This window comes from Mirounga angustirostris, unplaced genomic scaffold, assembly GCF_029215605.1.
Source record: "Mirounga angustirostris isolate CCGP_5_RB_7025 unplaced genomic scaffold, mMirAng1.0.hap1 SCAF_4, whole genome shotgun sequence".
NCBI lineage: Eukaryota > Metazoa > Chordata > Mammalia > Carnivora > Phocidae > Mirounga > Mirounga angustirostris.
The window spans coordinates 38,262,161-38,278,843 of record NW_026991712.1 but is presented as its reverse complement, the minus strand read 5'-3'; the positions used below and the strand labels follow the sequence as shown (position 1 = coordinate 38,278,843).

The 16,683-nt window shown below is 37.5% G+C and overlaps 1 protein-coding gene across 1 annotated transcript; it reads right to left on the bottom strand.

Annotated features, from left to right (window-relative positions):
- Positions 1-3,387: 3,387 nt before the first annotated feature.
- Positions 3,388-16,616, bottom strand: RIDA (reactive intermediate imine deaminase A homolog). The gene is made up of 6 exons (XM_045896176.3): positions 16,435-16,616; positions 9,667-9,772; positions 7,859-7,913; positions 7,563-7,631; positions 6,766-6,821; positions 3,388-5,759 (listed from the first exon to the last, which is right to left on the bottom strand). The coding sequence occupies exons 1-6, from the start codon at positions 16,497-16,499 to the stop codon at positions 5,697-5,699; spliced, it is 414 nt and encodes a 137-aa protein (XP_045752132.1). The 5' UTR covers positions 16,500-16,616; the 3' UTR covers positions 3,388-5,696.
- Between the last annotated feature and the right edge of the window lie 67 nt (positions 16,617-16,683).

Below are 16,683 nucleotides of genomic sequence, written 5' to 3'. Positions count from 1 at the left end.
TTTGACTCATCGCGTCCTTCCGTAAGAAAAGTATTCTTTAAATTACACCCTCTGTGAAAGGTAAGGAATCTGAAAATAGCATGGAAAGATGGGTGACTCCTTTTAGATACTTCATGATCATTTAGTGATAACACACTTTGAAGAGATTGCCATTTCTGTATGTTTGAAAGACTAACATGAAATAAATGTTCTTTTTCACAAAATCTAGTGATTCTCCTTCAGTGTGGAGAGAAGACTCAACATCCCAACCCAGCCACTGACAAGTTGATCAACTTGGGTACCAGCATTTTATTTCCAGCTCTTTTATTCTAGGGTTTGAATTTGAAGCCATGACCTATTTATAACTATGCCCCTCAGACCCAACCTGGCCTGAGTGTCTAATTTCTTGGCCACAGTGATTGGTTTAAGAATGGGCCCCTAACCTGAGCTGGACCAGTCAGAGCCCTCTCTGGGAAGCTCCCACCAGAGATACCAGAAAATGTCTTAGTGCTGGGGTTAGGGCCTTAGGGGTCTGTATGTCTGGGCCTGCAGCTACTTCCCCTAAGCGACGGGGAGCCAGGAAGTTTCTGGAGTGCACGTGGGTAAATAAAGCCAGCTGTACTCTGGACTTCTCTGCTATACAAGCCTGATGAATTCCTTTCTTTCCACTTATACTAGTTTGAGTTGGGTTTCTGTCACAAGTAAGAGTCTTGATAGTAAAAGTAGAAAGAGGTGGTTTATAAATGAGCTGGAGAAAATATTAAATGTAACAGCAGAAATTAATGATAATGATAATCCTAGAAAGGATCAACAGAGCCCCAAACAATTCTGTACAAAGATTAGTAAAATTGATAAGCTTGTGGGCAAGACTGATTAAAACAAAAACACCCAGAAGCCCAAATAAACCATATTAGATGAAAAGGCACAGATTCAAGAGATTGAAAAAATGCCTACAAATGTGAAAATTACGATGAAGTGTGCAAATTCCACAACAATGTAAATGACTAAAACCGACTGAAGGAAAAACTAGAAGATCTGAATGTTCCTGCTACCATGAAAGAAATCGAATCAGGAGTTTACAATTTTTCCCCAAAGAAAATTACCAAGCCCAAACTGTTTAATAGGTAAATTCTATCAAACATTCAAGGATAGATGTTCACAACCATAAGCTCCTCCACAGGAGGGAAAAGCCAGTCTTACAAATGAACATAAATGTAAAGATCCTAAACAAAATGTATCACTGTAAGTTTGAGGGTATAAAGCATATACATTATAAATATATATGTGTGAGTATATATAATAGACACATATATTGACCAAGTTGAATTATTCTAGGAGAGGTTGGTTCTACATTATAAAAAACTGATCAGTTGTATTTAACCATATTAGCAAGGTGAATGAGAACAATCCTATGATGATGTCATAGTTACAGAAAAAATTCAATTTCAACCACCATTTTGAACTCCAGTGTGACCTCAGTGAGGCATTCCCTTCCCGCTGACCTTTTTAAACTTGTAATCGCCAACACTCTCCAACTCCCCTTGCTTTAGTTTTCCCTACAGCTCTTCACAATCTAACATAATTTTTTGTTCAACTTTTTAAAAATTGTGGTAAAAAATAACAAAATTTACCCTTTTAACTATTCTTAGGCATATAATCCAGTGAATTAAATACATTCACAATGTTGTGTAACTATCACCATATTTCCAAAACTCTTCATCACTCGCAGTGGGAACCATGAAGCAAGAGCTCCCCACTACCCTCCACCCAACCCTTGGTAACCTCTAGTCATTCCATCACTATGAATTTGCCTAATATATAATTTACCATTTTTCTTATTATCTGTTCACTAGAAGTTAAGCTCCCTGAGGACAAGAATTTTGGGCTCCTTATTTCAAAATTGACAGCACTCACGACAATATCTGGCTTATTAAATATTCATGGAAGGAGGGAGGGAAGGAAGAAGGGAGGGAAGGAAGAAGGGAGGGAAGGAAGAAGGGAAGAAAGGACTTTTAGCAAAGTAGGCCTAGAAGGAAACCTTGATCTAGTAAAAGGAGTATATTAACAATCCTATAGCATCACACTCAACAGTGAAATGTTAAAGACATTCCTTTAAAAACAAAACACAATGCAAGTGATTTCACTTTCGTTTTACTTCAGAAACTTGGAAAGGAAAACATTTTGCTTAATGACTCAAACATATACAAGAAGAAATGATAAATGCAAAATTCAGGATATTGGTTTCCTGAGACGCATGGGAAGTGGACAGGATTGGAGCATCACATCAGGTCTTCTACTGCAATAGGAATGTTCTTTTTCTCGAACTGTGTGGTGGAAGCATGCGTGGTCAATATTCCTGTGTATCTACTCAGTATTAAAAGATGTTTAAAAAATTTTGAACCATAATATTGAGTGAAAAAAGCAAGTCAAATACATTCAGTACATTATTAATATAAAATTCAAAATCAGGCAAAAGTAAAGGATCATTTGTATGCCTAACTTCTATGTGGCCAAACTAAAAAGCAAAAGAAGAATGATTAACATAAAATTTAGGACTGCAGCTCTCTTTGGGGGAAGCAACAACAATAGGACTGAGAATGGTTTATATAGGGCTCAGAAAGCGTTGGTGGTGGTCCTTTCTTCAGCTGGACTTGGTATTTATTATCTAAACCATGCATAAAAATTATATAGCGTTTTTGATTCATGTAAAATAGCAATAAACTGGTTTTTGCTTAATTTGCTTAATTAAGACTTAAATTCAGGTGTCGTCCTAGACAAATTTCATCACCTGTCAACATTTTCTCCAGCACATTTTGGGGTGGGGGGTGGAATTTGTCCCTTGCTGATTTACCTGTCTTCATATTTTTAGGAGATGCCAGTTAACTATGAGCAACCATTTTAACTGAAAAGGCAACCTTTCAATTTAACACCCTACCACAGACTGCATTGCTACAGTCCTTGAAACATTACAAAGTTTTTTTTCTAGGGCATTTTTATGTACAGTGAGTACCCATTCATACTCCCTCTCCCCACAGCACACAGTCTCCCTGATTATTAACATTTTCACTAATGTGGTACATTTGTTATAACTGATGAACCAACACTGACATTATTAACTGAAATCTCTAGTTTATGGTGGGGTTTACTCTTTGTGTTGTACATTCTATGGTTTGTTGACAAATGCACAATGCCATGCATCCGCCAGGCCAGTGTCCTACAGAAGAGTTTCACTGCCCTAGAAACCTCCCGTGCTTCACCTCTTCATCCCTCCCCTACCTCCTCCACCATTCCCCAAACTCGTGACAACCACTCATCTTTTGACTGTCTCTATAGTTGTGTCTTTTCCAGAATGTCAGAGTTGGGATCATGCTGTGTGTAGCCTCTTCAGACTGGCTTCTTTCACTCAGCAACATGCATTCAAGGTTCATGTCTTTTTTATGGCCTGACAGCTCATTTCTTCTTATTGCCAAATAATGGAAAGGCTTCAGTGATTATCCTCATCATCACAGCTACGTGCCAGGCATTATTCTAAGTGCTTCATGCATATTAATTTAACACTTGAAACTTTATAAGGTAGGTACTACCAATATCCCCATTTTATAGGTGAAACAGACATTTTACAGAAGAAACAGAACAGAGAGCTTAAATAACTTGCCCGAAGTTATAGAGCTAAGAAACGGTGGAACAAGATTTGAACTCAGGCAGTCTGGCTCTAGAGTCCAGCCCTTAAGCACTATACTATATTGCTTCATGTAAAAATGTCTAAAAGAATTTCCAGTGCCTACTCTTGTTTTATCAACTCACACTCCTATACTCCCCAACTCTGCCTACTTACAGAGTTGTCATACTTACTCTTTGTTAATAAATTTAGTTACCCAAACAGCAGAAACCTTTCTACTTAGCGCATTATTCCATACAATCAATAATTACCCAATACTGCTGAATAGAGGTAGCTCTTTTTGAGCCTTTACTCTATGCTAATGTCTGCAAAGTAATTTTCATATACATTATTTTACTTCATCCTTATGACATCCCTTTGAGGAGGTGCAATTCTTATCTCAGGAAACTGAGGCTTAAGAGCTTAAATAACTAGCTGAAGGTAATTGAGCTAATAAGTGGTAGATGTGGGCCTTGAACCCCACTGGGATTACTCCAAAGCCTGTGCTCTAAAAACTGTTGTCTTAGCTGCCTCTAAAAGCATCTTTTAGTTGACTGAGCTTTCCAAATTAACATGACATTTCTACAATAAGCTGAAACATTTATGAAACAACTCAGAAGTGGGTCACCAAATTATCTTTATATAAGTGGGATGCTTGTAATGTTCGATGCTCTAACAAGCTCTTGTATCCCCAAGAATGGCAGGTGTATGTGTAAGAACGTTATGGCTGCACTGCTGTAATATGATACTCTTGAAAACACCGACTTTTTTGGAGGAGTGGTTAAGTCACCTGACGCATATCTTCTCAGAAGGATACCCTGCGACCGTTTTAGAAATGAGGCAGGCCTCTATGTATATATATGGAAGATCTTCAAGACAGAAGACAGCAATCTGTAGAGTAATATATACAGTTCCATTTATGTAAACAAGCCAAAACCAAGCTGGATGATCAAGTATGTAAAGAACAGAAAACTGCTGGTTATGCTCAAAACTCTCAGCAGTGCTTCTCTTTGGGGAGGTAAATGGAATGGAGAGTGAGTGAAGGCTACTTCTACTCTTTAATCTATATACTTCTGTGTTGGAATTTATCCTACAGCAAGGAGGTATTCATGTAGTAGTTGTCTAAATTAAAAGATTTTAAAGGATCAGACACAAAATGATTACACATAGCCTTATTACAACAGTGTAGAAATATACAAAGTCAAAATTAAGTTTTGAGAAAAAAATAGTTGGGGTTTTAACTTCATGGTCTCCCCCCACCACCCCCCACCACCATCAGGTAATGTGCTTTAATGTACAAATTAAACTGTTAAAAAATAAGTGAACAGGGCGCCTGGGTGGCTCAGTTGGTTAAGCATCTGCCTTCAGCTCAGGTCATGATCCCGGAGTCCTGGGATCGAGTCCCACATCGGGCTCCCGGCTCAGCAGGAAGCCTGCTTCTCCCTCTGACCCTATCCCCTCTCATGCTGTTTCTCTCTCTCAAATAAATAAATAAATAAAATCTTAAAAAAAAAAAATAAGTGAACAGAATCACACCAAGGAAAATCTGCACGTCTATTTTATTTCCATTAGAAAAATATTATCTATTAAGATTGTGGTCCACTTCCTTCTCCTTTACCTCTACCATTCAAATTTCAGTACTTTAATTTTACTCAAGTAAAAGCAGAATTATATAGCTGACAAGAGAACTAAGTATTTCACATCATTAAATTAAGAGCATTTAACTGAATTACAAGTGCTCTTAATTATTTATCAGGAAGAGTAACAACTCCTCTCTCCTATGATTTATTTCCCTTTACTTTCATTTATTTGCATAAGTATGTAATGAACGTCTCTTTCCCCACATCCAGGAACATGAGTGTGCGTGTGATTTATTACACCAGTAACTGGAGTTGTCATCTGATCCCCAATTCATGCTTCATTCCCCTTATTATATGGTATTTCCATGATGACCTCAAATGTTTAAGTCATTCATAAACTTTCCAACGTCAACTGTAAAAATTAAGATGTTAATTTGAAGACATTGTTAAAATTCCAGACTAAATAACGCTGGACCCACTTATAGCGACGCTGTTGTGAGAGGTCCTTGGACAGCGACTGCCTCAATCTCCACATGGCCTCCCTGCGAGGAAAATAATCAAGCAACGGTTAGGTAATTTTTTACGAATGAAGAGAGCTCTAGAATACCTACTACTAAAACATACAACTGATAGCAATACAGCATTGTTAACATTACATTTTTCAAAGAAGGGAAGGATGGGGAAGCATTCACTGGCAGGCTCCCGTGTCAGACACAGTTGAGTGCATTAGCTCACAGGATTCTCTCGGCAGCTCTAGGGGACAGCGTGCTCTCCTCAATCCGGAGAACAATATATGTGGAAGCTTGGAGAGGTGGTTTTCACCTGTCCCAGGACACTGCGCTAAATGGCAGAGGTTCAAACCCATGTTTTGCGATTCCAAGTTCAGAGCTCCTTCCACTACACTCAATACCTTAGTTAAGTTTGGGAATACTGACCATTCCGAGTAACAACTGGTTAAAACAATAAACATACCACTCATAGAAGATAAATTTTCTTTACAGGGAAGTCAGTAGGCTGCTTTTTTGTAGGCAGGAATACTGTGCTGCTAGGAGCTTCTCATCACATTTGAATACCATAATATCAATGGTGAGAAAATATGTGGGCCACTGGTTTTGAGATTATTTTTCTAATGGAAGTCTGGATGTTTCATTAGGCACGTGAAATTTTTTATTGCAGAGCTCACTACCCTGGCTCAGGGTATAGTCTCTAAATATGTGAAAACAATATAGCTAGTATTTTACTTTCTCTTACAATTTAAGTCCCTCTGATTCTGTTGTGTTCATGTTCATGTGTGGCCTTGACTTTTAATTTTCTTAATTTTTAAGACAAATTAAAAAAATTTCTGAAGTTTCTTAATCCCTCGCCCCCGCCCCCCCCCAGCATATAATATTGGGTATTTCCTTTTAGTCTTTAAGATCCTGGAAAGCAGAGATTATTTCTTTTTTTTTTCTTTAAAAAATTTCCTGCCAAAGTGCTTAGTTTGTTATACTCAGAAAACAACGTAGAAATTTACAATCGTGTACATTAGTCACTTTAAAGTGTACTTACTTTGGGCAAAGCAGCAACCTGGTAAGCAGCTCTTGCAGGAAAACTACCCTTGAAATCTAAAAGAATTTCATTTTAGTTTTCAGACACTGTATTATGACTGTACAATCAAGACTCTGGTAAGTGCTTCACAGATCTGTCCATTCTTAGATATAAGCAACACTAAGAAAAGCTCACATTCATATTTGTTTGATAAAATATTTTGCCATAGGATTCCTATGATATTGAATACTTTTTAAAAATGTCTTAGCTTTCAGGAAAAAATTGAAAATACATGCTTTTGAGACTTCGATCTTGTTTGATATGAATGGGGTTTTATGTTTGGAGCAATATTTATTATGGTATGAACTCATTTAAGCATTCCAACAACCCTATAAAGCTTTATCCCCATTTTGCATATGAGGAAACCAAAGCATAAAAATGTTAACCAGCTAATGATTCTGAGAGCCTGAACAGAGATGGTGTTGAGGCCATATCACAGCAGTAAAAAATACAATCTTTGTGTTAAAAAAATTATTAGGAGGGCTTAAAAAACCTGAGAAGTGTGTAACAATATTAAGCTTTAGGAAAATGAATTCATAGGGTTGTAGTATATTATCCTAGGGAATACCATAGAAATGTCTTGGATCTTTTTCATGGGGGTCACTGTATGTTCTCAATCAGACTATTCTTTTAGGACAGGATCTATGGCCATTTCTTTAGCAGCTCCTATCACTCTTAATTCATAATGGACACTCAATAAGGTTAATAGATTCATTTCTTGTTAAAATGGAATACAGTAATAAAGCCAAATTACTTACACTGCTTGTAGACTTCATTGACAGTGTTGAAGTCATTCATGTCAGCCAGCAAAACAGTTGTTTTTACCACTAGAAGACGTATACATTGTTATTAGGTTTAGCTGTTTGGTCTCACCCAAAATATTACTTAGAAAAACATGTGGTTCTGTGACTGTCTTGATTAAAATGGGACTGAAATTAAAACAACTTTCAAAAGCAATGATGATATGGCATGATGTATTACTGGATGCTGAATGTTCTTCAAAAAGACCACAGAAACATCAAACAGAAATGTGAAGGCATATCAAGTTGCTCACCATTAGTGAAGTCACAGCTTGCAGCTTTCAGAATTTCACCCAAGTTTGTAAGAGCCTATGAAGCAAGGCAAGAAAGGCCTAAGGCACTGATGTTATAGTAAAGTTTTAATTCAACTCAATTAAGCAATTTTTGCTAATACCCCATTGAATAGCTTATGTTGCAGAAAAATTCTCCTTTTCTAGGCAATTCTACTCTTTCTAGGCCACCTCCATATAAGTGAATTGCTTCTTGGCTTTAGTTTAATGGAAATGAATCTTTTTGAAATATAGTGAGACCTTGTCTCCTTTTGTGAGTAAGAGACTGGACTGACGTCTCTTCTTCAGTGCTAGAGTGTGTGGAGTTCTCAGCCGACGTCCACTCAGCTGAAACAGAGAAAGCTCCTGGAGTTCCTAACCCTCTATCACTTGGAGGATAAGTATGAGCCTGTGAGCATTAAAATATGTTTTCTTTTAAAGCAATAATTGATTTTAAAGAGTACTTTTAGCTTTTTCTCAAAAAATAGTATTAGTAAACTAGGTATATGCTTGACACTCTGGCCTTTGGAAAAACATCGGTTTTTACTCATTCCTTAACGTATTATTTTTTCAATTCATTATTCCTCTCCACTTTACTGGTCACATTATAATATTTGATATTTTTATGTTTAGAAAACAGTTCACCTTCTAAATAGGTAACATACAGATATGGCAAAAAATTCAAAAGCTATAAAGAAGCAAATCCAGTGCAAAGATGTCTCCCCCCTGGACTGCCCTTCCCCCGTTTCCTTCAGAGGGGACCACTGTTTCTGCTTCCTTCTATATCCTGTGGAGACAGTTGATGCTCATACCAGCATGAATATGCACACCCGCACACGTGCACAGACACACACACACACACAAAGATGGTAGCATACTGTGCAAGCTGTTCTGCATCTTGGTTTTATCACGTTAACAATTAACCTTGGGGGATTTTTCTGCATTAATTCAATTGTACGGCTCTAGCATGATTTATTTCACTAGTTCCTTATGGACGGACATTTAGGTTGTTTCTGTCTTTGGATAATACAAATGACTTGGCGAATGCATAAAATTATAATTTAATTCTATTTATTGGATTAGAATTGTACTCCCCATTCTTATTTAAAAAGAAAAAACCTACTACACGTAATCTTCAATAGTTCTTACTAACAAATGTTGACTTTTACTTTTGTGGTGTTTTTTTTGCGGGTCAGTGGCCCTGATAAGAAATTTCCCAATCCAGGGACGCCTGGGTGGCTCAGTTGCTTAAGTGTCTGCCTTCGGCTCAGGTCATGATCCCAAGGTCCTGGGATCGAGCCCCGAGCCCGCTTTTCCCTCTGCCTGTCGCTTCCCCCTGCTTGTGCTCTCTCTTTCTCTGACAAATAAATAAAATCTTTAAAAAAAAAAAAAAAAAGAAATTTTTCCAATCCATGTAGAAATGACAAGATGCTATCTGGTTTCAATAATTTAACTGAGAGTTAAGTAATTTTATTGAGATAATGGACATCTAATATTTTATCAGTTTTAGGTATATAACATGACGATTTGGTAATATGTATATACTGAGTGAATATCCAATAATTCAGGTTTGAAGTCACCTTGGAAGGTAGACTTTTTTTTTTTGCTTGTTAAATGATTCCTCAAATTTTGAACTTTCTACTGACATAAAACCGTCTTAAACTAATCAGTATGTAACTCTAAAAGCATTTATCTGATAATCTCTATAAAAAAATCAGCCAAGTAGATTCTTAATACCCCCCAGTATTAAAAAACAGTCAAGAAGGGAACTTCAAATGTGAAAAATGACTTACTTGCTTGGCTTCTTCTGCCACCCCTCCTGGCACAAGCTGACCACTTGCAGGGTCCATGCCTAGCTGTCCTGAAATGTAAACGGTCCTGTCGACTAACACGGCTTGACTGCAACAAACAGAAATTCAGTGTATATAAAAGATATAAAATACAAAATTCAATGCTAAAAGATCTCTTTGCTAAGACACAAAAAGCACAAAATGTAAAATAAAAGACTTAATAATTGGACTTCATTCAAATTTAAAAACTTGCTTTTCTAAAGAGATCTTTAAGAAAATGAAAATATAGGTCACAGGTTGGGAGAAAATATTTGCAGAACATATATCTAACAAAGAACTTGCATCCAGAATATATGAAGAACTCTTATAACTCAAAAACAGGAAGATAAACAACCCAATAAAAAATGGGCAAGTGACTGAACAGGTATTTCATAAAAGAAGACATATGAAGAACTAGGGAGTACATGAAAGATGCTCAACATCACTCATTAGAAAAATGTAAAGCAAAACCTAATAGATACCACTACACACAATAAGATGTCACCGATAATAGTAAGTACTGGTGAAGATGGGAAGCAACCAGAACCCTATACATTGTTGGTGGGAATGCAAAAACAGTACACACTTTGGAAAAGAGTTTGCAAGTTTCTTAAAAACTTAAACATACGCTTAACATGCAACCCAGCAATTTCTTTCCTAGGAACTACCTAAAAGAAATGAAAATATATGTCCAAAGACCTTACATGAATATTCAGAACAGCATTATTCATGACAGCAAAAAAGAAAAACAAAAAATAAAAAAAAAATCCACTGATAGATCCAACTAAAGACTACATATTATTTGATTCCACTTATATGAAATTCTAGAAAAGACAGAATAGCAGCAGAAAGTAGATTAGTGGCTTCCTGGGTCAGTGGTCACTGACCACAAATGTACGGTATGAGGGAATTTTTTGGGGGGGTGATGGAAATGTGCCAAAACTTGACTGTGGTGGCAGGCACATGGCTCTAGACATTTACAAAAATTCATAGTAGTCTACACTTAAAAGTGGGTGAATTTTAATGTAACTTACACCTCAACAGAGCTGTAAAATAACAGAAATGAAATGCCAAGAGCACTCTAAGAAAAGGAGTAATGATTCTCAGACAAGATTTCATCTGGGAGGTTACACCTCATTTCTGCAAAGTGCTTGCTTTTGGAAATGACTTGTAATGAGGATACTAAATTTCAGAATTAGGATAAAAATCACAAGAAACAGAATAAGCCACATCAAGACCTGAAAAAAAGCCAAACAAATCAATTCAATTTTTTTTTTCCTTTTTTTTCCTTTTTGGATAAAGAAAACCCCTCTGTCTCTCTTTTTAATTGTGGCCAAATATATTTACCATTTTAACCATTTTTAGGTACACAATTTTGGGGGGGTGATGGAAATGTGCCAAAACTTGACTGTGGTGGCAGGCAGTAAGTGCCACCATTTTTAAAATGTTGATAAAGAAACCTTAGTAGCAGTTTAAATTCAGAAGTAAAATTTGTTATACCATTTCCATGCTTATTTAGAAGCAGCATCTTCTCATTTCTAATTTTACATTTCTAATACTACATTCTCATTTCTAATCTTTTAGTTCCCTATAGTGTTTTCCAATATGCTCTAAGCTTTCCTTTTATTTCATGATGTTTCCCCTGATTTTCCTGACCATGTTTTTTCTTTATTATATATATATATATATATATATATATTTTTTTTTTAGGCAAGCTCTGTGCTTGAACTCATGACCCTAAGATTAAGAGACACATGCCCTAGTGACCGAGCCAGCCAGGTGCCCCTATAATTTTTTCTTAATAATTTTTTGAATAAGAGAACATTCACATGGTTAAAAAATCTAGACACTATCCAAAGAATCTCAGTGAAAAATCTCTTCCTTTCTTTCCTCCTGCTCCATTTCCAGTCCCTACAGATAACCAATGCTTTTCTTTACATATTCTTCCAAAGTTTTTTCATGCATATATGAATAAAAATGAATATATTATCTTCTGCCTGTTTTATACAACATGTAGTATACTAAACATCTTTTTTTTATACAACATGTAGTATATTAAACACTCCTCTACATTTTGCTTTGTTCACTCAACAATATATCCTGATCTTCCCATAACTGTATGCAGGATGCATCCTTATTCTTTTAATAGTTGTGTAGTATTTCACTGCATGGACATACTTTAACTAGTTACCTTTAATCCCAGCATTTTGTTATTGTAAACAAAACTACACCGAAAACCATCACACAATTTTCCCTGGGCAAGTAACTAAGCCTTTTTTTCATCTGAACCTCAGAGGAGCTTTTTCTATACCATGTACAGGATCTTGCCTCACATCATAGCTCGGTCTGTTCTTATACTACCTCTGGGGTGTGCCAGACTGTAAACTCCCTGAACACAGGAGCTGTGTCTTAGTGTCTCCAGCTGCACAGGGTTGAGGTGACTTCTTGCACGTAGTGGGCACACAGTAACTTCTTGTTGATGTTTTGCTCTCTAAAGGCTTACTAGCTTAAATGACTGGCTGTCAGTAAAGAATCTTTTTAGCAGGACCTACTGGCTTATTGTGTGGGCTTTGGAGAGTGGAACAGGGTAGATTTAAACTTGGTAATAGGATTTAGAAAGTCTAGAAATTCTTCTCAACTATCTGGCTTTCACCCTGGCCCAGAAACAGGTAACTATTGAGTTTGTTAATGTGTAAGCTTTCCTCAGGTTGAAAAGCATCATCAGCTAACAAGGTTTCTTATTAACTGTCCTGTGTAGAACTAGGCTACTCTGGGCCCTTTGCAAAGTAACTTCAGCTCTCTCCATACATGAAACAGTTTAAGCCCATATGCATTACGATTGGTCAAAAAATTTGTGATAGTAAAAAGGAATTCATTTATTCTCCGAAAATTCACAGACGTCTAAGACTATCTGAACTATGTGAGTTATCTCTTAATAGATTAGTAAAGAGATTGTTCACAAAGATAATTAAATAGTTGACCCTTCCTGATCATGGCATCCTACTACCCACTGACAAGTCATTAGACTCCAGAAAATTTAAAAGTATACTGTTCTATTTCCAGGTCATAGGGTAATAACACTTTCAAAAGCATCTCAGTAATAATTCTCAAATTGTAATCTATGCCACATGGACTATCACTTCCAAATTTCATGACTATTTGGGTAGTGCGCTAGCAAAATGAAAATCAATGCAATATTGTGATGTTGACATCTCTCAAGGTTCTGTCCTGAGGTATTCCTGAAATGTGCTAAGCTGATTAGCTAATTGGTGACAACACCCCAGCCATCAAAATGCCAGGGACTGAAAGTTCAACACATTTGAATTCATCCTGGAGGAGACCCAGAATTTTCAAAAACTGTGCTCACTACAAACTCCATGCACAAAAATTGGTTTCCAAATGGTTCTTCAAACATATCCTATTAACTTTATCAGGATATGACTAGTTAGTTGGGAGTGTCATTTTCTTCAAGATAAAATATTGAAAATTAGCACCATTTTTAGTGGCCTTGTATGATCTCTGGATACAAAGAAGCACAAGAGGACAATGTGTCCTAGAAAGTCTCCACACAGTGAAGCTGGTTGATGTTTTGTCTTTTATTATATTGGTATATACATTTGATTTCCTTCTTTTTTTCTTGCAGCTTTATAAAGATAGTTGATTCCGAGTCACCCAGGAATATTAGTGTCATACTTGCTATCTTGAACAAAGTACACACTTGAGGAAGGTGTATGCTCTAGGGTCTATAATCACTTTGTGTTTGTTTCCGGTAGGAGTTGCTTCTGCTCTGAAGTAAAACCACTGAGTGACTGAGGAGGAGGGATCAGGGCAGAGGAGGAAAAAGATTACTGATTTTTACTTTTATTGTAATACCCCCTTAACTATTCTTAATGTCTTCCCCAAATAATTATGAGTACTCTTAAAAGAAATCTGATCATGTCACTTCCTCTTCAAAAACATTTGAAGACTCCTCAGTGCATACAAAATAAAGTTTATGCTCTCCAGTTTAGATAGTTGGGAATGATCACAATCTAGACTTTGCTAAAAGCTAATTTTTAGCAAGAGGCAAAACAGCAATTCAGATTCAAAGTCCAACTCTGAAAACCAGTTGTAGGTCACAAGCAAACTGAATCACAGTAAGGAAAGGACTCCTTTTTCAATTCTCTTTGAGTTCTTCCATGGCAGGAGACAGCAAACTAAATGATGAAGATTGAGCTCTAGAGCTCTGCCTAGGTTCAAATTCTGTCACATCCCATCTTGGTGGTTGACATTGGGCGAATTATTTAACCACGTGTATATCAATTTCTTCATCTGAAAAATAAGTACTGTCATAATAACTGTGTACATAAAGCACTAAGGCACCTAAAACAGTGCCTTGTTCTAAGTGAGCATCAATAAATGTTAGCAGTTATGACATCAATCCTCTGATTACATGAAGGAGAAAAGATATCAATTTTAGAAAACAAAGAAATCTATCAGTTTTAACAAAGAGAGCTGGCCTTGGGTTCTGAGCCAACTGTAGCAGCTTCCTAGGATTTAATTATACTTTTTATTTAATTGAGCTTATTTTTTTACTGTTACCTTCCACTGGGTTGTCTTCTATTGAGAGTACTGCTGTAAAATTTCCTTTTTAAATTTGTTAAAGTGAGCCTGCTTAAATAAAAGTGTTAATTATGATATAGGTGGTACACAGATTTGGCAAATGAAAAAAAAAAAGAGTCGTAGTTGGATTACTAAAACTTCCTCCAAAAAATCTTTATGCCATGTATTTTTCCACAATTATGCCTCAAGTCATTCCCTCTGACTTCCTGCTTAATTCCTTAACAAAGTAATTTAAAAATCACTTTATAACAGTACTATACAGATGGCAAACACAACCTTCAAAACCCAGCTCAAGTACTACCTCTTGCAGGAGCCCTCCTAGATCTTTTTCTTCCTCTGCCCCAAGTTACATCAATTTCTTTCTTCTCCTCTTTTGCCATCCCTCACCCCGCTGACCCTTTACTCCCACTGCATTTTGTTTCTAACCCTGCTATAGTAATTATTGTTCTGCATCTGTGTTATTTTTCATGGCATTGTGGTACAGAGGAAAAAACTAGGGCTTGTTCAAATCAAGCTCTGCCACTTATGGACGGTCTGACCTTGGACAAGTTCACTTTCAGCTTGAGTCTTCCTTTTGTAAAATGAGGATGGGACTTAGAGAAGATTAGTTGTCATAGCATGCACGAAATGAAAGTTTCTTTTTCTTTCCCCCACATGCCTGAATGTCTTTCACACTGCATTAATTCTTACACGTTTTTTGTAGCCTCTGCAGTGCTTGGCATATAGTAGGTACTCAATATATGTCTATCATAGTTGAAGTGTTTCAGTTGTAGTTTTCCATTTGTGGTTATTTTAATAGTAAACAGATACTATATTTTAAAAAGGGAGAATGAGAAAAGGTTTACATGGTATACTTTAGTGAAGAATTTAAAATAACAAAAATTATATTATGGGAAAAAGGTCTCCAAGAATGCATAGGGTAAGATCTAATAGTTTTAAAGCTGAGACGTTTTAAGGAGAAAAAAAGAAAAGAATTTAAAAAAAAAATTTTTTTTAAGATTTTATTTATTTATTTGACGCAGAGAGAGAGACAGCTGGAGAGGGAACACAAGCAGGGGGAGTGGGAGAGGGAGAAGCAGGCTTCCCGCGGAGCAGGGAACCCGATGCGGGGCTCTATCTCAGAACCCTGGGATCATGACCTGAGCCGAAGGCAGACGCTTAACGACTGAGCCACCCAGGCGCCCCAAAAAAAGGATTTTTAAAAAAGAAATTAACCTTTTTATATTTGCAGCACTTCTGACGAGTGGAAATGCATGTACACAGGGTAGACTTTCTGGCCAGTATACATATATTTAGCTAAAGCATGTTGAGGCCATCTTAGGAAATGATTTTTGTTGATTTGTATTTGACTTCATGGGCAATGAATTCATAAACATCCCAATCCATTTCTATACGGACTGTAAAACTCAGTGCCTTGGGTAGATGAGCATCTATTTGCTAAGCATTTCTGTGAAAAGAATTCAGCTCTCTCCAGATGGACACCCACATCTGTTCATGGAATTTACTCCTTTGAATTAAGAGAGGGTTAGACCAAACATTATGCTAAAATGGAAGAAGTCAGTCACAAAGGACCACATATTGTAGGATTCCATTTACAGGAGAAGTCCAGAACAGGCAAATCCACAGAAACTGAAAATAGATTAGTGGTTGCCAGGGGTTAGGGGAAAAGAATGGGGAATGACTGCTAATGGGTATGGGATTTCTTTTGGAGGTGATTAAAATATTCTGAGATTATATAGTGGTGATGGCTGCCCTATTTTGTGAGTATAATAAAAAAATCACTGAATTGTACACTTTGAAGGGGTGAATTTTATGGGTGTGTTAATTCTATCTTGATAAAATGGTTACCAAAAAGAATACAAAACCTGACCCCTTATGGCAGGCGAAGCGCTCTGGCCCTCCGGGTCCGGGGCAGTCCCTGGGAGCACAGGCTCCCGCTCTATGGGTCTCCGGGTGCTTGGACCCTTTCCCGGGTTGTTTCCCGGGTTGTTTCCCGAGTTCAGCGAGTTTGAGTAGGTTGGACCGGATGAAGCCCGAGGCCCGCCCCAGCTCTGACCCGGAGTGGCTCCAGCGCCGGACCCCCGACCCCACATGCCCAGCGTCCGTCCGCGCTCCCCCACGCCTCGTTACCTGTAGGGACCAATGGCCCCTGGGGCTTTCGCAGTGCTGATCACCTTTCTGATCAGAGACGCCATGGCTAATCCTTTTATCGTGCTGCCCCTCCAAGAGAAGAACCCCGTACACTGCCTCTGCTAGCGTCTCACCAGACCAACCAGTCCGGGTAGTAACTCTTCTCCCGGAGCGAGTTCGCTCGGCATTCTGGGAGTTGTAGTCTCAGCCAGGTTCCCGGCCACGTGGAGGCCGCGACTGCGCTGGCGC

Bases quoted from the DNA above. Each gene is read 5' to 3' on its own strand.
- RIDA (XM_045896176.3), bottom strand. From the start codon at position 16,499: ATGGCGTCTCTGATCAGAAAGGTGATCAGCACTGCGAAAGCCCCAGGG. The intron at 9,773-16,434 runs GTAACGAGGCGT...TGTTTGTTGCAG, and splicing joins GGGGCCATTGGTCCCTACAG to TCAAGCCGTGTTAGTCGACA. The intron at 5,760-6,765 runs GTAAGTACACTT...TTTTCCTCGCAG, and splicing joins AGGTTGCTGCTTTGCCCAAA to GGAGGCCATGTGGAGATTGA.